Raw genomic sequence first — 20630 nt, 5'->3', positions numbered from 1 at the left:
TTCTTGACAGAAGCAGTGATTAGATACTGGAATGGACTGCCCATGGAGGTGGTGGAGTCACCATCCCTGCAAACATTTAAGAAGAGACTGGATGTAGCACTGAGTGCCAGCGTCTAGTTGACATGGGGGTGTTCGGTCATAGGTTGGACTCGATGATCTCAGAGGTCTTTCACAACCTGATTCTGTAAAAGTCACATAAAGTGCCCATCCTCACACCCAGAACCTACTGAGGGGGTGACCTCTGGATCTGGCCCTGGGATGATGACGTGAGGTCTCACCAAATGCCAGGGAGGCTTTTGCTGTGATAAACACTGTAACCTTGAGCCTCTTCACACTGCCCAGAAGTCTGAAACTTTTCAGGGCTTCAAGCTAAGTTTGTATATCTGTCACCCATTTCAGAACACTTTTTCAAATCATAACAATTTAGAGGAATCATATAGCAGTTTATTCTCTTCATGATAATGGTGAGAACTATCTTGCAGATGCGCTAAGAGAAACTGTGAAGACAGGTTTGCCAGCAGCATCCCTGCAGAAAACTCTTTCCAGCTCTGTAGAGTTCAAAACTGGCTATGAGTGTGTCAGAGTCCAGGAGGCTAAGTTAAGTAGTTGGCATCCAGATTGAAAACACTGGTGTCATGTTAGTCACATGCTAGTCACTGGGTAAATAACTGCGCTGTGGACTTTTGACTGTTGGAAGCCAGGAAAATATCCCTGCTCATTACACGTGAACCCCTAAAGAACAGTAAGTTCTCTAGTCAGCACTATGGTAGGCTATATATTCAAACAAACTTGCAGGTGTAAAACCCTGTATCCTTCATAAAAAGGCAGGATAGGCTTCTGAATATCAGTTTCAGTAATGCTGGGGGTACTAAAGATGTTCAGAATACCTTAAAACCTTTAATTTCAGCAGCATTTCTTTATCTCACTTCTCTTTTGTCCGATTCTGTAGTGTTTATTTTTAAAATCCATGCCATGCAGCATTACACATTAATTTAATGCATGCTTACATAACCAATACATACTAATATTTCCATATCTCATTTTTATCTCATGCATGTTAATTGTGTCTGATTTATAAAATCTCTGGGTTTATTTGTTATAAAATAAAGTGTGGCAGTAATCACATGAGTTTCATAGCTTGACTGTAGTACAATATACCAGTTATTTAATCTGTTCAAAAATATATGTGTTTGTTTGGAATGCAGCCACAATTCCTAGTGCTAGAGATTTGGATGTGTAGCTCTGGAAGTGCTTTATGAACTGAAGGAAGGCTAATTTATCCCTTCTTTGAAACCAGGATGCACGGAAGTGAAATGGCATAATGAAGGTGCCATAACTGCTCACTAGCCAAATTAGAAATACAGTATGAACAGGTTCTTAGTCTTGGCTCAGCATATGTTTGTAGTGTGGATTATTAAATCTCCACTATGTAGACACTGAAGGGGTTGATTTTTTAAAATAGAATTTTTATATCTCACTTCATTACATCCCACAGGAAACTGTTGTAGTGAGGTACCATTTTTGTTGTTTTTTTTTTTTCTCATGCAACCTAAGTTATGTTGTGAACATAGAAAATAAACCACTAATACATTTATGAATAAATAAACTTGAGCTAAAAAAGCCACTGTCTAGTTTATTATGCAGAAACATATCAAATTCCCCATTATAAACCCACAGAGCTGATGTGCATCTTTGTCCAGTAACAGGCTTTGAGGAAATACTGAGACTGACTAAAAAAATCAAATTCTAGACCTGACAGGATTCCTAAATTTTTCTCATTTCCCAGAGTATTTTCTTTCTTGATTAGTGAAAACAACATTTTCCTGGAACAACAAAGACTCTTGATGGTTTCCCATTATAAATCAGTACCTTTTCCATCTTTACCCTTGACATGAACAGGATGGAAGGAACTGAGAGAAAAGGTAAAACAAATCCTGCTGCTTCAGTCAGAAATCATTGGTTTGAACTGATAGTTTGGCTTTGAATATGTACTTGAGTCATCACACTGTAAATCACAGCAGAGAGGCTGTTGTACCTGAAGTAACAGCCCCTAGCCTCACAAAAGTGGGCTGCTCTGGATAGTGCTTACACCACACCTGCACATCTCCCAGCCTATGCATGCGTTGGCAGTGTGCCATTCAGTATGAAAGTCACAGTTGTATATATTGATCACAGCAGATAAAGCTACACATCTGGCAGCTTTACTGATCACAGGGGGTTTTTCTCCCACTCACACTGGCATATGTTAGCTATTGAGTCAGCTGGATGCATGTTGAGAAATACAAACATTACCTGAAGTCATGCTGAAGCTGCTCTGAAAGACAGGAATTCATCAGAAACAGGGCTCCTGCACACCTACACTTTGCTACATAGCCTGAGATGCCACCTGAACTATGAGCTGGGCTGGGAGAAAGCCATGTCTTTTTCTGCAGGAGGGGGCAATGACTGGGCTTTGCAAGATACTGAGTTCCCCTCAGGACCTCCTTGACTCTGACAGCTAGGATGAGAGCTGTGCTCAGGACAGATGTGCAGTTCAGAAAACATTTGGGATTGCAGGGCAGCCCCTCCTTTGTCTGCCATCTTAGGGGGCAGGTATAATGGAAATTATTTCTTCCCAAGATGGAATTCTGAGGGGGATCTACTGAAGCCTGAGAGATTGTACGAGGGTTGGGATAAGGATGCAGAGGGAGGTCACAGTGAGTTTTAAACTGAGATGAACTCTCCTGGATTTTCTTCAGGGTAGGGATTTGTGAATTGATGAGTCAGCTGGGTGCCTGTGAAACACAAAGAGCTGTCCAAGTCAAATTTAAGCTAACAGCTGTTGTCAGGCAACTAAGGTGCTTCAAAGCAGGATTTCCACTAGAGAAAACATCTTTTTCAAATCCTGGGCAACAGGAAAAAGGCTGGGGTCTAGGACAGAGCTGTAATTCTACTCCTTGAAGTCTGGAGGGACAGTACCTGCTCTCTTCCCTTCAGGGTGTGCAGCTGGTTGCTCAAGGTCTGATAAAAACTTGTGAGGAAAAGTCAGAAACTGCATCTGCTCTGCTGAGACCTCTCAGAAGAGGCTCCCTGCTCCTTTCCTGGCAAGCTGCTTCTAAGCCAAAGCTCCTGCCTCCCACCTGAGCTACACTGCAGCCACACCCGAACCCAGCTGTGTACCCTACCAATGCAGACCCAATACATGCACTGGTCATTCCAGCATAACCTTGCATTTGCCATGGATTTTTCTAGTGATCAGACTCTTGGTGGAACCTCACTACTATTCTGCTTCTGAAAGGGAACAGGCACATAGTAGTGGCTGGATCCAGCAGCAGCTCCAGATCCAGCAGGGCAGAGGCTGGGATTACACTACTGGTGCCCAGGTCAATTCATAGGATGTGCAGGAAGAGTGACCCATGCTTCAGGACAACAGGAAACAGGACACATCTGCAGCACAGCTCAGGTGATGTCTGGATGCCCAGGCCTAAGTGCCCATGGATTTGTGGCTGGAGGGCGTGTGGGTGGAGGCCATGTAGAGGCTGGCCAGAGTAATTGTAGGGCTACTAGTGCACTGAGGGCCTTGGCCATGGCTTCTTCTCCCATCCAGGTGTGACCTCTTACCTTGCAAACATCTGGCTTCAGAGCTGTATTCCTTGTGAAATGCTCTTGTTTTTGTGGGCCCAGGATGGAGAAGAGTCTTCTTAGGGCTATTTCGGGGTGACAGAGAGGTAGGGCAAGGACATGTCATGAGTTGGAAAGAAAATATGGACCTAAGACACAGAGGACCATGACAAAGTCACACAGGTCAGGTCACATGGAATGAGCAGGTTGGAATTGGATCAGGGAACAGAGCTGGCACAGAGATGTGATGTAGAGAACCTGAAGTGGGATAGGACTATCACATCCCGATCAAGTCTAGGGTCCATCCAGGAAAAAGGACTACCTATAATGTGAATCTGAGGTCCATCTAAGAGACAAGGCCAGAAACAAGACTGGAGATGAGGTTACTGACAATTCAGGTTCAGGATCCATCCAGAAAGACTAGCCAGAAAGGAGCAGGGAATTGCAGTTCTGAATGTGCTCACTTGCCTAGCTCTAACACACAGCAGAATTTGGGACCATACTCATTTCTCCAAACATGCATTGAGCTTAAACTCCTTCCAGACAAGATTTCTCTTAGCTCTCAAGCATAAAGATGATTCCAGTAGGATTCCAGCTCTGGAGACTCTCAGTGGAACTATGCCATAGTCCTGCTCAATCCTAAAAGGCAGAGTGTGGGCTGTGGTGTAGACTAAGCTGAAGCCCTACGCCTGTTTGGAGTAAACATCCCTCAGCAGACAGGAGTCCGCCCTGCAGCAGGGAATTTCCCTATCCTGGCCGTGTCCTGTTCCAGAATCTCCCTGTCCATCATGCCACACAGACTCCCAACCGGTCACTATTCAACTGAATGCATTTTGCTACAGGAAATGGCTCTGCTTTCAAATGTCGCTTTTGTTCTGTCCAGTCAACTAACTCACTCTCATGTTCTCTCCAGAAAACCCATACTCCAAATTTTTGGAAGACGCTCGAATTTTTTTACAAGATACAGCTTTTCAGACCTCGGGTCCAGTAGAAGAGCAAGTCTTCATCGTTAAACACAAACTTGTTCTTATAATACAAGAGGCAGCTCATGAAAAACGAAGGACCAAGACCTGAGAGATCTTTCTAAAATTTAATAGTTGGTCCCTGATGTGGCATAAGTGTGCACAGTCCTAAGGAGGAGACACGGGGTGCATTCTTTCCCTTTTGGTTCACTAGGAGGGGGTCAAAGAAGAAAGATTGGTTTGCTGTAATGCCTCTTGTTTTTCCTGGAGAAGTGAAGCAGCTCCTTGAAACCCGGCATGAGATTAAGGGAGAAGGACGGACTAGGTGGGGCTAATGAGCGAGGCGTCACTGAAACAAACAGCACCAGGACCCAGCAGTACCGCAGGCCTCTTACCAAACTACACCTTTTTTGGAAGCCGATTTTAATTGCACAATTATAGCCCTACGCGCAAAACAAACCCACCGAACAAAATCCACCTCACGGGACCTCCCTGAGGCTCTCCGAGCCGCGGCAAGTTTGTGACAAGCGACAGAGCGCGCACCGTCTGCAGCACACCGAGGGCCACCGTGCTGCACCCACCCGCCGCCGCGGCCCAGGCCGGACCTCAGCCCGAAAATATACCTGAGCCTGCTCTGTTTAAAACTAGAGGCGCACGTGATTTCCTTTCCAGACTTCCTTACTTATTCCCCGCCCCTCCGGTGGCGGGAGATGGAGACGGCGGCGGAGCTCGGCGGCGCAGGCGCGGCAGGAGGAGCAGAAGGAGGAGCGGGAGCAGGGTCGGGCCTGTGGTTCACCGCCTGGCGCGGTTCCTTCCCGGGCCTGAGGGGAAGCCTGGCTGCCATGGGCAAGCGGGTGGCGCTGGTGCTCGCCGGCTGTGGCGTCTTCGATGGCAGCGAGATTCACGAGGCGTCGGCGGCGCTGGTGCACCTGAGCCGCGGTGGCGCGGAGGTAGCGGGGGGGCGGCGGGGTCTGTCTTTGTGTCTGTCTGTGTGTCTGTCTGTGCGCGGCCTGGCGTGCGGCGCGCCGCACAGCAGCCGAGAGTCCCCCTCTCTGTGGGATCGGAGCCCCTCCTGGCTTGCGGTGCTCCCAGCCTCCAAAGCCTTTTCAGCCATCGCCTTCCTCTCTATAGTGCCCCCTCCCCTGTTTTATTCATCCCCAAGGATCTGCCTGACCCCCTCCCCCCCCCCCCCGAGAGGAGTAGACGTCGCGCAGGCAGCTGTAACAGGGGTCTCATTAATACAGCTAAATTATACTGAAAGTCATGCTCGCAGGTCAGAGAGATCCCTGCCCAGGTGACGACCGCTCCCCCGAGCATGTGTAGAAGTTAACTGGAGTTAAAAAGCTTGCACGGAAATGACAAGGCAATCATAATAGAGGGGCTGCACTTGGAGGGTTGCTCTGAATTTCTGTGTGCAGACGATGCCAAAAAGCGTCCAGTGAGAGTGCTTGATTTGTGGAGTACCACCGAATGCCCAGGCTTGCACGACTCTGAAATAAGTAACCAATGTCTCTCTTGAGAGTGTAGTTTGCTTGTCACACATCAGGTAATGAATCCAGTTTTGTGGGCAAGAGTGCCAGACTCATTTTAGTGGTGCCCAGTGACACGATGAGAAGCAATAGTCATAAACTAAACCGCAAGGGGTTTCATCTCAACATGAGAGAATTTCTTTACATTGAGGGTGGCAGAGCATGGGAACAGGCTGCCCAGGGAGGTTGTGGAATCTGTCTGTGGAGATATCCAAAACCCACCTGGGTGCCTTCTTGTGTACCCTGTTCTAGGTAACCATGTCTGGTCAGGGAGTTTGGACTGGGTGATCTCCAGAAGTCCTTCTAGCCCAAACAATTCTGTGATCCTGTGAACCCAGGAGCAAGGAGTAGCTTGGAGACCTGTCCCTTTTCCTCTGCCCACGGGGAGCTGAGAATGGGTTAAAATTCTTTGTTTTACTTCCGATTGCTTTTGCAGCCCTCACTGGAATTCACTTGTTTTCTGCTCACTGTTTCTGGGCTCTCTTTGTTAAACTGGGACTAGTCAGAGAAGCCTGGGCCAGGGTGTAGTGGTGTGCTTTGGTCCCATCTGTGGCTTCAGATGGCAGAAGCTGGTCACTGTCTCTGTGTAGCCACATTCAGGTGTCTGATGGCCACAACAGAACCCTCATTTAGCACAAAATTGTCATCTCTGAGAAGTTTGCAAAAGAAGCTCCAAAACACAGAAAAACAGCCCCAGTGGAACATCTGTCACAGAGCTTTTTATTCTGATGGAGCATTCTCCTTTTGTGTCTAAACAAAATTGGTTCTCCTGTGTTTTGTTCTTCCTTTATGCTGCTGGTGTTTTAGGACAGCTGGTAACTCGTAACGTTTGCTCTAGAAATGCTTGTAAAATTTGCATCTTTAACTTTTTTATTTCAAATGTTTTTAGCACTTTCATCCCATAACAGTTAAGAGCAACCTTTCTTCAAAAGCTGTATGTCCAATTGGGCTGCTGGCATAAATTGTGGTGTCCTGTTTGTCCTTGGGCTTATCTGCAGTGGCAAAATCAGTAAGCTTAATGCTGGCATGAGAGTACTCTCCTGTCAAAATGCTGCAGGAATAGAATGGGAAGAATGGCTGTGTTTACCCATCCTAATATATGATATGTTGCTTTCGATATTTAAAGTGCTAGATTCATCCAGTGGAATTTGCTTAACGTAGATAAGAGGCTTCAGGGAAAAAAAAAACAACTGTTTTTATTAAGTTGTCTTTATTGTGACAAATATGTATGAGTTTTGTTTACATTCACAAAATTTCTTTATCTCTTTTCCTAGGTGAAGATATTTGCCCCCAATATTGAGCAAAGGGATGTAGTCGATCACCTAAAAGGAAGTCCAGCAGAAGAGAAGAGAAATGTGTTAGTTGAAAGTGCCAGGTTGGCAAGGGGAAGCATTCAGGATTTGGCTGAACTGAAAGCTAGTGAATTTGATGCTGTCATTTTCCCTGGTAGGTATCATAAAATCACAGAATATTCTGTGTTGGAAGGCCCACAAGGATCATTGAGTTCAGCTCTTAAGTGAGTGGCTCACACAGGGGTTGAGCCCACAACCTTGGTGCTACTAGCACAATGCTCTGACCAGTTGAGCTCATCTTTCAAAAGAAAATTATTTGTGATTTTTTTAACTCAGTGTATTTATTGAGTTATAGTTCATGAAGTTAAAATGCTGGAGTGTTCTTTTGGTATTTAGTTATGTATCCTACCATTGCTTCTTATTACGGGTTGTGAAAACTTCACTACTAGTGTGGACAAGGATCCTGACCAGAGTACAAAAATTTGGCAGAACTCAGTTACATGGCAGTGCCTTAATTTCAGGGCCTCTGAAAATGTTGGCAGAATAGCACGTTGCCAAATAGATTATGTTCCATGTCAGATAGGAGTACATTCTGTTTTAATTATGTCTACTCAGCTGCTGATCAAGTTGTACAAAATGTGTTTATGGATAATTTTTTATATAGAGACCACAGAATTGCATTCCAGATAGAGGTAATTGTAATCACTTGTAGAAATTAAGAAGCCGGAGCATCACGAGGACATCATGACTTGCTGAAGATCTCTTTCCAGAATATTCATAGTACTGTTAAATACTGCCTTCATGGTTGGGCCCAAGTGTTAATTTTGAAGTTTTCACACTTGTAAGGCCAGCAGAGGGAGTGTGTGTATAACAGAAAAACAATTCTGCCTGCACTGTGAGTGGTTGATGTCAGGGCTGATCAGGAGGGAGTAGAGGCTTACAGATGTTCTCCACGTTAATTTAATGCTGCTATAACCCAGGCTCAGGGGGTTGCTGTAATAACTGTTAGAGGGAAATAAACCCTATTAAGTTTGAAAATTAAAATCTTACCATAGAGATTTCAGATAACACATGAAAGTGAGCAAACTGGGAAAGGAAGAATATTAAAAATGCAAAGCTTCTTGATGCTCTCTGTTGAAGTACTTGTGGAAATTTCCTTATTCGTATTGGAGAAAAGTTGATGGCATGCACATTCCGTAGGGAATAACCTTACTTTAATTATTCTGATGGTTATAAATCCAGCAAACAAAGGAGCTGTAAAATACAATCTGCTTATATAATTAAATGAAGATTAAATGCACCTAAAGGATTGTTAAAACTAAGTTACAGAAAGACAAATCAGCAGTATTTTTAATAGGAAATAATTAGCATTTATAAGGGCTTTTTTTTTTTTTGTCTCAGAATGCCATATCTTATAATGTCCGTTTTATGTAAAATCCCCAGTGGTTTTTTTTATTGTGTTAATCTCTTTTTTTTGAAGTTGAAAAGTAGTTCTAGGGAAGAAGAAAAGCTCTTCTATAATTGCATGAAAATCAAAGTAAAACTTGAGAGTTACTTACTGCAGAGGGTCAAATCACTGTTTGCATTACTCCCATGAATTCCATACTTTTTGCTTTTAAGTAGTATTGGTCTTCTGATCCCTCTTCCTTCTTGAGGAGATGGTGCAGCTGTTCTTGTGGCTAGCAAATGAATGTGAGATTTCCTGTTTGTCTATTTGTTGCTTTTTGAAACAAGGTTAAGCTTTCTCACCTGTATATAACCTACATGGTATAAAAAAACCTGTTAAACTTTTAACATTGTAAACCCATTGTTTACAGGTTACAGTGACATTGTAAGGCCTTTGTAAGGCAATTACTAAGGTGTCCCATGGATACCAAGATTATGTTGTAAAAAAGAGCTCCTGTTTGGGATCAAATTTAATAGCTTTTAGCAGTGCCTTATATTTGAGTTTTTGGTTTAGGTTAGCTTTTATTTATTTATTTATTTTTTTAAAGGTGGTTTTGGTGTAGCAAAGAATCTGTGTTCCTGGGCTGTAGATGGCAAGAACTGTACTGTCAATGAGCACGTGAACTCCACACTCCAAGCCTTCCACAGTGCTAAGAAGCCCATTGGTTTGTGCTGTATATCACCAGTTCTGGCAGCCAAAGTGTTCCCTGGTTGTGAAGTTACTGTCGGGCAAGATAAAAACGTAGATGGAAGGTAAGTAGGAAATGGATGGAGATAATTTACATGGGAATTAAGATTAGGGAATGGACAGGCTTCTCTGCAAAAGTCTCTTTGGTATCAGTTAATCTGGGGAAACAGTTACTTTTAAGAAAAATCAGTGACAGTTTTCACTGTAGTATGCACAGAACTCTCAGGGCAGAGAGAATGAATCCATGAGGTCAGGTAACTTGGGATGCTACAACCAAATATTCACTGTTCTGTGATATCATAGAATTGTTTAGGTTGGAAAAGTCCTCTAGGATGGTTGAGTCCAGCTGTTAAGTCAGGGATTTTTAATAAAGTTTTTCTAGTGGTAGTGGTTTGGAGCCACTTTAGGGGAGGGAGATAAGAAGAGTGCCTGGCAGAAATCAATACTGCTTCAAGAACTGTCAACTCCCAGTAAAACTTCTGAATTAAATTTATCAGCAGCTGTAGTGAGGGATTCTGTTCAAAGCAGATTGCATCTGTTCCTTCCTTATCAGGAGGGGAAAAAACCATCAAAGTCTCTACAGAACCCAGAGGAACACCTTACATGGAGGTGTTGGAAAAGGTTGCAAGTTCATCTGGCTTCTCTCAAGCTTTTTAAGATCAGTTATGGCTTCACTTGTTATCATCTTCCAAAGTTATGGAAAGATTGTTAAAAACTGCTGTACCTTCTGACATATTGTGGCTCTGCATTTCAGACCTTATTTTCAAAGTTATTAGATCACTTGATATGTCCACAGGGTATAGGAGAATCTGATAGTAGCAGCCTCTTTAAATCCCTTATCATCAGTTAAAGAGTCACGTAGATATTATTGTAATTCTCTTGTTAAATTTGTGTTCAGAATTTTATGGCTATATATGTTAATTAAAGTATTTTTATTTACAGATTTCCTGATGCTGAAACAGCATCTGCTATAACAGAGCTTGGATGTAAGCACATTTGCAAAAATGTAAATGAATCCCATGTGGATAAAGCAAATAAAATAGTTACTACCTGTGCTTTCATGTGCAAGGCTCCTCTGCATGAAGTCTTTGATGGAATTGGAACAATGGTACAAGAAGTCCTGAAGCTTGCCTGACTAGAAGCATACAGATTTCTCCAAGGAAGTCAGTGTAGCTGAGCATAAAGATTTAGCTTCCTTTGATTGAATTAATAAAATAATGCAACTGCTAAACTTCACAGTTCCTGTTTTGTTTAGTGTGGTGGGGTGTTTTTAAATGTTTAATATATCAGATGATTACTGCTGAATTTAACCTATTTATTTATCTTTTAAAATAGAAACCATATGTTGAAGGTAATGGGGGCCCCCTTTTTTTTTTTTTTAATGAATCCAAATCTATTTAGTCTTTAAAACACTGAATAGGCATTAGGGTTTTATCACATCATTAATGGTTATCAGTAATGGACATTTGCTGTTACCCAGCTGCAATTACAAGAGAAGTGGCTGTAAATGAGTCTGTTTACCTTCAGTATAGGTGAGTAATTAAATTGATTTCTAATCAGAAAGGAAAAAAATAAAAGAATTTCGTTATTTGGCTTCTTTCTTCTCCTTGCAAGTCTTTAAGCAAATATTAGTAATGGACTTCCAAAATTTTTGCAGAGCCCCTAGGTAAACCAACTTTAAAAACCAAGATCCAGCACAAATGAATGCATTGCATATGGAAAATACACAAGTTTTGTGCTAACAAATGAGATAATTTCAGATTTATTTAGTAAAATGAATTAGATTTATTTTGTGGGTTTTTTTTCTTGCATACATTGTTTAGTGCCCTGAGGAAGACAATTTTATATGTGTTAGAGCGCATGCTTTGATCCTACAAATGTGAACAAAAGGTTAGCAGCTTATCCTAGAAGCTCAATTTGGCATGGCTTTGTACTCCTGCAGGAAGAAAAAAATTCCCAGAATTCATTATCAAGGTCCACTGTAGACACTGAGTTGTCTCACAGAAGCAGTACTCTGGTGCTCACAGGTCTCTGTCACTTTGCCTGGCAAAGCTGGGCACATAATCACCAAATTATTTACTGTGTCGAAACCTACAATATTGGACTGAATATGGTCTTGTGTTACAGGAGTCTTATTTAAAACTGCTTGAGTCACTAAGAATTTGTCCTGAGTTTTGCATTGGCTTTGTGAAGAGCATGTAAGTGTTGGCTGGAACATTCAAAGGAAGCGCAGCTTCTCTGGAAGTGCTCTAGCTGACTGTCCTGATAGAAATGTACTTAATACAGAACAATCCTCTACTTTTTCCAGGTTGTACACAGTATCTATAATGCCTTCCATGGCTTCTGTGGGCAGGATGCCGAGCGCATTGGATTGAAACTTTTTCTCCAAGTCTTCCTTTTTCAGAGGTCTCCTCCAGTGCCCGTAGAAGGTAGTGCAGCGGTCGCTGATGGTGTTGCCATCCCAAAGCGTGACACTCACTTCGCAGTAAAGGCTGTCAAAGCTGGGGGTGTTGTCAGGAGGGTGCTCCAGCTGTGTTTTGCAGAGGAGTGCTTGCAAGGCTGGCCGGTGAACATTCTCACTGGCGAAGGACTGGACTGACATTTTGCCATCCAGCAAAGCAGAGCATGCGACAAACTGGAAGGAGTGTCGTGCTTCATGCTCTGAGGCTGGACTGGGTCTGTTCACATATTTGACCTCAGGGACTTTGAGAATGACTTTTTCAATTTTATCAAGGGGGAGCAAGTTCTCACTGCTCTCCACAAGCTTCCTCCTAACAGAAGATGCCGCGTCAGCCACCCAGTGTGTTGCAAGATGAGCAGGAAAGCGTTTGATGGCCACATCTTGCTCCTCCAAGAGCCAGGGGTAGGACTGCAAGGTTGGCAGAGTCTGTGGGCTGTAATCTGTATAAAAGGCACCCATCCCTGACTCCATGTCCAAGATCTGTTTGTTTCCTTGAAGGCCCTGTAAAGCTAAGCAAGCTGCTTCCAGTCCATGCTTGGCAGCATTCCCAACATGGAGGGGCTTTATTTGGGTTGCTGCATTAGCCAATGGAGCACCTGCATAGGAGGCAGCAATAGCCAAGGCATTTTTACATTCCAGCTGGTCAAGAGCTAGCAGTTTAGCACAAGCTGCTGCACTCCCCATTGTACCAACCACAGCCGGTGGGTGAAACCTACGAAAACAGAAATATCTTTGTCACCAGATTTCAAATGTTCACCCAAATTCACTATTTACAAAAGCTTTTCATTCATTGCCATGGAAAATGGATTGGACCATAAAGAAATATTCATTCAGCATTCATGTGTGGGCCTAACTGAGACTTGTCACTTTTCCCCAGGAAAAAGTAAAACTGTAATTGTACTGCTTGCATTAAGTCCTTCCCAGAAAGCAACTGAAACATTAGTGTTGCTCATAGTTCCAAGCAAATCTATAGTCAAATCGAAAGTTATATTTATTATTATTTAAATTTATATATTATTATAAATCTATAAAAATTCAAAGTACGGAGTTCATTGCCTCATTGTGAATTGTTCAATGCTTTCACAAAGAAATCTGTTAGCTAAAGAGTTAGGAGTCAAACATATTTATGTGTAAGATGAGCCTTCCCTAAATTTCCAGATGAACAATTTAGGAAATATGACTAACTGTTCCACCTGTATTTTAACTGACATTTAATTATATATATTAGCACCGATTAAAAACCACCTCTAATCCACTTTCTACTTTAAATATTTCCGTGTACCTTTTTGGAATATTTCTGGCTTCTCTGGAGAAGTGCAGCAATCTGCCTTGCACCTCGATTCCCACATTGAAAGCTAAGAGCAGATCAAGACCCGAGATCTTTTTCTTCTGAGGAAAGGCCTCTGAGAGTGCAATCAGTGCGGGGAGCACAGCCCCGGATGGGTGTGTGGCTGGATGCCAAGTATCATCAAAGTCCATTGAGTGCACCTAATAGAAAGAGAGGCATTGACATGTTTGAAATGAACTCTGACTTGGCAAGGTTGTCTCAGCCAAATGAAACTACTGTAACTGGTATAAAAAATACTGAAAGACTAGATATTCCTTAGAAAGCAAAAAATTCAAAAGTCTTTTGAAGACCTTTACTCCCAACATGGCTGTCTGAGAAGTGGCAATGCAGCAGAGATCTTGCCTCAAAGGAGAATAATTCTAATTCAACTTACACCAGCCTGAAACAGGCGTGACAGTGATTCCTTTTTTCTGCAGTTGGCTTTTGCTGCTTTAGTTAGATTGATATAATTAAAGCAGCTGTTCTAGGTCCACCATGTGAACAGTGAATTTTTACTTTCCCCAAAACATAATGAAATATAAACACAATGAAATTACTTCCCATCAGTGCTGGAACTGATGCTGCCATTAGGACTCGCACCATAAAACTGTAGCAGTTAAATACTGCTAATTGGAATTTATATCATCAGAGCTACTTCTCTGGTACAAGCATCCACAGGAAACAGGCACAAGCCCACAAAAGTACAGGAGGCTTTAGCCTGAATTTTCAGCACACCAGCACAAGACCTGTCACACAAGGAATCAGAATCCCTGGAGCTGCTGGGAGTAGGATAAAACTACAGTCTTAAAGTTGAAGGAGGTGCTTGGCTCAAAAGAGTATCCCAGGTGGCGCCTTCTCTTTTCCATGCCCAGAGTCCAGCTGCTCAGCTAGATTTTAGGTGTTTCCAGCGTGGTATATGGCTGCTGATCTGGCAGCAGATGGTCCCCAATATTGCAGTGTCTGTAAGGTACTGCTTATCAGACACAGTTCTTCTTCCCGTGAAGTTTTGAGAACCCCCAAAGACCTGAGAGCATCAGGGACAACATTTTTTTAATATAGCATAGTAACACCTCAAAAACTTAACTTTCACATCTGTTCACCCATGTCTTAACTTCAGAGTAAAAGGGAAGGAGGGAAGGAAGGAGGGAAGGAAGGAGGGAAGGAAGGAGGGAAGGAGGGAAGGAAGGAGGGAAGGAGGGAAGGAGGGAAGGAAGGAAGGAAGGAAGGAAGGAAGGAAGGAAGGAAGGAAGGAAGGAAGGAAGGAAGGAAGGAAGGGAGAGAGATCAGGCTCCCCAGCACTCAGGTTTTGCCCTGTAATACTGTGATTATAGATTTTTGATGACTGTTTCTAAGCAGATGGAAGAAAATGCAGTTTCTGTCTTGAAAAACTTTTATACCATCTGGGAAGATGCCCTGCAGTGCAGGATAAGGACAGTTGTGGCCAAATACCCTGTAAGCCATGTTTCTGGTGTCTTCAATAAATGCTTAAATTGTCCTGTTACCAAGATGTAGACTGAAGTGATCATATATATGCTAACAGCCAGATCTTAATATCATAAGGGCTGCTAGGAGCTGAGCAGTACCAGATCTCATTTCCAAGGTAATTTTCTCTACATTGGAAATGAGCTGCTAAATTGGACCTCTGATATTGTTGTCACACTAATTTAAATAGGCTTAATATTACTATTTCCTTGGTTGGCCACCTTCCCTGGTTCTGCATAATTGCCAAATTTGTCTGCCCCACTTCTTGTGTATCTTTCAATTTCAAATGGTTTCAGCCCCAATCTGAATTTAGACAAATGTCTGGGGAGTCAGTTATTGATTTAATGACTAAGTGTGTGTCCAAATTATATCACTGGCTTTTGGAAACTCTGTAACTGAAGACTGAGTTGCCTTCTGATATTATATGTGTATGTATCTATATTTGCATCTGTGTTTTCCTGTACTTTGACAGTTGTCATGAAATTTGGATCCCAGTGAAATGAGCTAGAGCTAGAGGGTGCCTTTGTAAGCAGCTACAGCAAGGTTGTAGCCCTGCTACAAGCTTACCAGGTTGTAAGCTTTGGAGTTCTGATATTTGACAACAGCCCCGAGTCCCACAGAAAATGTACACTGGGATGCTGTTGAGTTGGATCATACATATATTACACCTTAAATTAAAGCTCACTGGATGGAAGTTGAAGCACATTAGGAGAATAATCTAGGAATTTTGTAGCAGGTTTCAGAATAAGCTAAGATTTTTGGGACATTTTGTTCTCTATGGAGCAAGAATGGCACCAATTTGTATGATTTCAGAGTGAATAAAAGAGCATCCCTTACAGCCACTCCATTCACAAAAGCTGCATACAGAGGAGGCAGTCGGAAATCCAAGTGGCCCCAGATGGTACTGGATAAATCTGAGCTGTAGATCTGAAACAAATTGACATAAATTAATTCAAAGTCCTGAACCTACGGATAAATGCACATTGTAACTCTGATATAACTGAGAGCAGACCATGTCCTCTCGGGACTTAACCGCTCCCTTTTATGAGAAAAATATTCTTTCAGAAAGTCTGAAAAGAAAGTCAGTTTCCTGTTGGCTTATGTCGTATTCCACCCAAACAGAGCTCTGGAGCAGACCAACACCACCCACATGGAGACACAGTACCTTCACACAACCTCTGACCATTGATGTCCCTTCATACCACCCATCAACAGAATCACAGAATCAGCTGGGTTGGAAAAAACCTCTGAGATCATCAAGTCTGACCTAAATGATGTCAGGACTGTCATCATCTTGTTGGGGAAGATATCTCATTAAAGGGTTTTGTTTAATTTTGCTTCTGTGTTTCAGTAAGACTCTGAGTAAACGATAGCTGGCCTCGTGGTGCTGCAAACTGAATAAAAGGACATAAACTGCCTTGATTTGGAAAGGGGAATTCTCTATGGGAAGAGACTAATTGGCACACAGAGCTCTGGAGCACAAGTCCACCTAGACAGGTCTGAACGATAGAACTGAACTCCTCTTTGCTGATGCACTCCTGTTTGGGAAGCCTTCTTTTCAGGGTCAATTATTCTGCTAGTTTGAGGAGAGCAGGACTAGAAGAGAAGGGTGGCTAACGCACCTCAAATAGCAATTATATTTTATGGCCTGCTAACTCCCCATGTCTTTAACAGTTCCTTGATTTGAAAGGCTGGTGATAAGTGATGCTTACTTTGTTGGTGTTTTTAATGAAATATCATAGGTGAAAGGAAGGAAGGGGTTATTAATTGACTGTGTTTGTAGAGGGGGATCTTAGCATACAGACTGATACACAGACTTTTGCCCATCCAGAGTGAAAAGTAACTTGAGCACTGAAGTTTCACTCTCTCCAGTGGAAAGAACACAATTTCTTTCTTTCCAACCACGAAAAAATTTCATCATGGTGAAATTTCCTTTTCATGGCCTAAGTTTTCCCTTGCTTTCTTAGAGCTAAAACCTTAGGGGGTGCTATAAATGCCAGACAGCTTACCTTGCTGTACTGTGCCACTTTGTGGCAGACCTCAGTGCTGGTACCCAGGAGCCCCACTCCAAGAGTATCCAGAATCATTCGCTTACTTCTCTGAATTACTTGATCTGTCATCTGATTTGCATTCAAACCATGAATCACCTTGGCAAAATTTCCTGTAACTGTCTGGGAAGGGAAAATAAAGAAAAAGAAGAAGTAGATATTTCTCTATATTTAAACACTGTTTTCTTTCCTCTTTATTTCTTTCCTCTTTTTTTTTTTCCTTTCAATTTTGGTCTACTCACTAGCACACTGGCCATTTCTTTCCCTGCTTACAAGAATTACATCAGCAAAACCAAGGTTAGAATTCTTCCTCTTTTTATTCCCAGAAATGTCACTGTGTTATTTATATTTTATTTATGCTTTCATCATTATCCTTTTCTGCTCTGTATTTCTTCTGCTTTCTCCCTGAGCCCTTGTGAGTGTGCTCTGCAGGTGCTATAACTATGCAAGATTATCTCTATCATCTCTATCTCATCCCCACCTCATCTCCATCTCTAATGACTATTCACACACACACACACACACACACACACAAATGCACAAACAGACACACACACACCCACACACACACCCACCAAATAGAAGTAAAAACATTTGTCTTTAACATGGTATCTACTTGTTGGTATTGAAATCAGTAGGAGAGTAGCATTTCAAGCCAGTGCACCCACTACCACACAAGGTAAGATTTAATCTCCCTGACTGGCAAACTTACTATCCCAAATCTTGCTGAGCTTGGAGATCAGTAGGAGGCAGGAGCTGGCAGCCCTACCTTGCACATATTGCTCATAGCTCCCAGCTCCCATTGAATTCACTCTCAGCTGGAGTTCCAGCTTTTCTCCAAGACAAGATCTTGCCTCTTTGAAAAGCAGTGGCTCCTTGTTCCTGGATCCTGCTGACCTGGGAATTATATATATTTATTTCCCCCTCCTATTGAGGAATGACCCATTATGCAAATTCAACCTGCTTCTTGACTGTGAGCTGCTGTTAGTATCTGCATTAGAAAATAATCTAGAATTTCCCTTCCTGGACCATTAGAAATGTCCCACTGTAGAGGTACATATTATTTACAACTGGTCTATACACTCATTTTCTTCTTTATACTGACAGTAGTGAATATTTATCTTCTCTCTCTTTGGGAATTACCTTCATTCATTTCCCCTCTTCCTTCCCCTTCCTTTACTCCCTTGCACATATCCACACAGAGTGCTAGTATTTCCTTTAGAACTTCATTTTGCTGAGGCAAACAAACCAAACTGTGCTGTTCTTTCCTTTGCAATAGGGACTCACCCCTACTACGCTCATATATTTTCATTGTGTTGTTCACATTGCATTCCTTTCTCTAGCAATGGTGACCAGAATTGTACCCATCATGACAAACAAGTTCTCACTCACACCTGCAGTGAAGCATTAAGATTATCTCAAGGAAGCAGTTACAAGCAGTTTAAAGCAGGTGAACCACATATCGTGTGGAGTGATGAGCAGCTACTGCAACATATGGAGTGAGGATACGAAAGCTTAAACAGCGAGTCGCATCTTACAGTGCAAAGAAACAAGACAGTACCTTTGCCCACATCTTGCAGGGGTGATGCATGTCCCAGAGAGATGCAGCAAATGAGTGGTGGCCAGTGAGCAGGGGAACTCACTCTCTCACTATTTATATGTGTCACTCTGAGATGGGGGAAGGAGTATTAGGCCTTTCTACTCATGCATCTTGTCCTGCCCATTTCCTCTTCTGCCTGTTAATGTTCTTTTTGCTTCACTTTCAACTTTCCCCTGACTAATTGCACTATAAACTTCTGGGACACATGATAGGACTTAGCCAGTCATGTTTACATGTTGTGTAAATGAATACATGTAATATTTAATTACCAGATAGACACTGATTCATCTGGTAGCATGGAGAGCTATGTAGAACCACAGTAATCGATGGATAGCTCTACTGGTTGGGAAAGTCCAGTACTAGACTACAGTACAGCGAAGTCTGTTTTAGCCTAAACAAACTGTCGTTTATTTGTTTTGTTGGGTTTTTTTTCTTCTTCTTTTTCTATATGTCTCCTCTCTAATACACACAGTTCAGGCTTGGGAAATGTGTGCCATAAGAATTTCAGACCATAAATTGGATTAAGGCAGTTCTTGGCACTTAGCAGTGTTTTAACAGCGTGAATCACGGTGTGTTAGCAATAGATAGTGAGTCAGAAATCCCGGCCTATCCCCTCAGGAAGGGAGCAGACCCCACAGGAGCATGTCTTGGGGCCACTGAATAATTCTGAAGTAAATAAATAACCATGTCTGAAGTATGGGAATCACCTGGGTTAGGGAACAAAGTATCAAATCTCAGAATTGCAGGGTTGCACTTCCATGAAAAGTTCTGCCTAAAACAGTCTAGAAACCTCAGCCCTTTACTGATAATAGCTCCAAAAAATTCTGTAAAGCCTTATCTAACTCCGGAGTGCTTCCAGGTAGATAACAGCATGGGTCTAAAGGTGAAGCTCAACATCAATTTGAGTGTTTCTAACCACTGCTGAAAGGTCCTGTTTCAGGCTGTGTCCTTCCCCCTCTCCTGTCCCGTGGTCCTCCTCCTCCCTGGGCCAGCCCTGATGCTGAGCAGACCCATTTCTGAGCTAGTCCAGCCTGTCTCCAGAGCTAGCTCTGTGATTCTCAGCAGTCAGGCATAACTGAGTTTTATTCCTTCGGAAATGCAAAATTAAATCTCGCAGCACAAGTAGAAGGAGGGAGGAGTAGGGCTAGCAGTATTCTATGAAATTTTGTGAGGGCATGGATAGGTAACATGAAAGAAGAGAGAATCAGCTGTTCCCCAGCAAGCTCTAAGCAAGACATTTGCCTATTTTTCCCATGCTTTTAGCCAGTTCCTCTTTTGGATATCATCTGCTGGTGCATAACTTGATGTCGAAAATTGTGCTGCGTAACAAAGGGCCTTAAATGAAGTTTAATGCTATTGGGCCAAAAAAGGGAAAGATTTTGTTAATTTTAACTTTTGTTCTTTCAGCTCATTCTTCTCTTCTGAAAATTGGAAGAAAATATTTAGATTTAGAACTGTAGAATCACAGAATGGTTGCAGTTGGAATGGACCCCCAGAGAACATCTTGTCCAACCTCTAACAAGGCCACCCAGAGAAGGCTGTGCCCATTTAGGTCCTGAATATGTCTGAGGACAGAGGCTCCACAGCCCCCCTAGGCAACCACAAAAAGAATTACCTGTTAAATAATAAATATTCAAACCCTAAAGTTTGCCCTCTATTTCCATTACCTTTGGGATATAATTTATAACCCCGTTATGTTTCTCAATTCTTTCCCCTCCTTAAGTGAGAGAGAGGTCCCCATGCCTTAATCCAATGGGAGACTCCAAAGTGAATTTGGATGAGACCCAGAACTTGTGATGTGCCTTGCAAAGTGATGTGCAGTCACATGCTGCTGGCTGATCTCAGATATGTGGTCACTTCCTCCTGTGATCTTGATTGCAGGATGGACTGTCCCATACATTGCAATAAGAACATAAGTAGTATTTATGGGCTGAACTGAGATATTATGAGAAAGTGACTTTTTGTTAAAAAACAAACAAAGTGAAACTGTACTTTTGCTTGGGAAACCAATTTCCAAACTGTGGTCTGCAGACCTGAGGCTCAGGTGTACACTGTAGACTGTGAGGGAAAAGAAAGCAATATGATTATCACTGCAGGGGGAAGAGGCATCTATACAAAGTCCTGTACCTCCACAGCAGAATTCCTAGGGGTCTAAACAGAAGAAGGCTGAAAATCGGTGACCGAGAGCTTGGTAC

General features: G+C 42.6%; 2 protein-coding genes across 3 annotated transcripts; one reads left to right on the top strand and one right to left on the bottom strand.

The window, feature by feature from the left end:
* Positions 1-5310: 5310 nt before the first annotated feature.
* On the top strand, positions 5311-10735 carry LOC134057791 (glutamine amidotransferase-like class 1 domain-containing protein 3, mitochondrial). Of its 2 annotated transcripts, XM_062514799.1 has the most exons (5): positions 5311-5512; positions 7366-7537; positions 9378-9402; positions 9478-9582; positions 10460-10735. In XM_062514799.1, the coding sequence occupies exons 1-5, from the start codon at positions 5405-5407 to the stop codon at positions 10650-10652; spliced, it is 603 nt and encodes a 200-aa protein (XP_062370783.1). In that variant the 5' UTR covers positions 5311-5404; the 3' UTR covers positions 10653-10735. The 2 variants fall into 2 exon arrangements, with proteins under 2 accessions (XP_062370783.1, XP_062370782.1); XM_062514798.1 differs by having other exon boundaries at positions 9378-9582.
* Positions 10736-11350: 615 nt separating this feature from the next.
* On the bottom strand, positions 11351-18442 carry ACOD1 (aconitate decarboxylase 1). The gene is made up of 5 exons (XM_062514797.1): positions 18397-18442; positions 16797-16958; positions 15625-15714; positions 13261-13466; positions 11351-12690 (listed from the first exon to the last, which is right to left on the bottom strand). The coding sequence occupies exons 1-5, from the start codon at positions 18424-18426 to the stop codon at positions 11736-11738; spliced, it is 1443 nt and encodes a 480-aa protein (XP_062370781.1). The 5' UTR covers positions 18427-18442; the 3' UTR covers positions 11351-11735.
* Between the last annotated feature and the right edge of the window lie 2188 nt (positions 18443-20630).

This window comes from Cinclus cinclus, chromosome 2 (genome assembly GCF_963662255.1).
Source record: "Cinclus cinclus chromosome 2, bCinCin1.1, whole genome shotgun sequence".
Taxonomy (NCBI): Eukaryota; Metazoa; Chordata; class Aves; order Passeriformes; family Cinclidae; genus Cinclus; species Cinclus cinclus.
Note: the sequence above shows the minus strand (reverse complement) of the source record. Positions and strands in the feature narration are given on the sequence as shown.

Excerpts from the sequence above, each read along its gene's own strand:
- ACOD1 (XM_062514797.1), bottom strand. The coding sequence starts at position 18,426 with ATGCATCACCCCTGCAAGATGTGGGCAAAG. Across the intron at positions 16,959-18,396 it reads CCTGCAAGATGTGGGCAAAG|ACAGTTACAGGAAATTTTGC; the intron begins GTACTGTCTTGT and ends TTCCCTTCCCAG. Across the intron at positions 13,467-15,624 it reads CTTTTGTGAATGGAGTGGCT|GTGCACTCAATGGACTTTGA; the intron begins GTAAGGGATGCT and ends TCTTTCTATTAG.
- LOC134057791 (XM_062514798.1), top strand. The coding sequence starts at position 5,405 with ATGGGCAAGCGGGTGGCGCTGGTGCTCGCCGGCTGTGGCGTCTTCGAT. Across the intron at positions 5,513-7,365 it reads TGAGCCGCGGTGGCGCGGAG|GTGAAGATATTTGCCCCCAA; the intron begins GTAGCGGGGGGG and ends CTCTTTTCCTAG. Across the intron at positions 9,583-10,459 it reads GATAAAAACGTAGATGGAAG|ATTTCCTGATGCTGAAACAG; the intron begins GTAAGTAGGAAA and ends TTTTATTTACAG.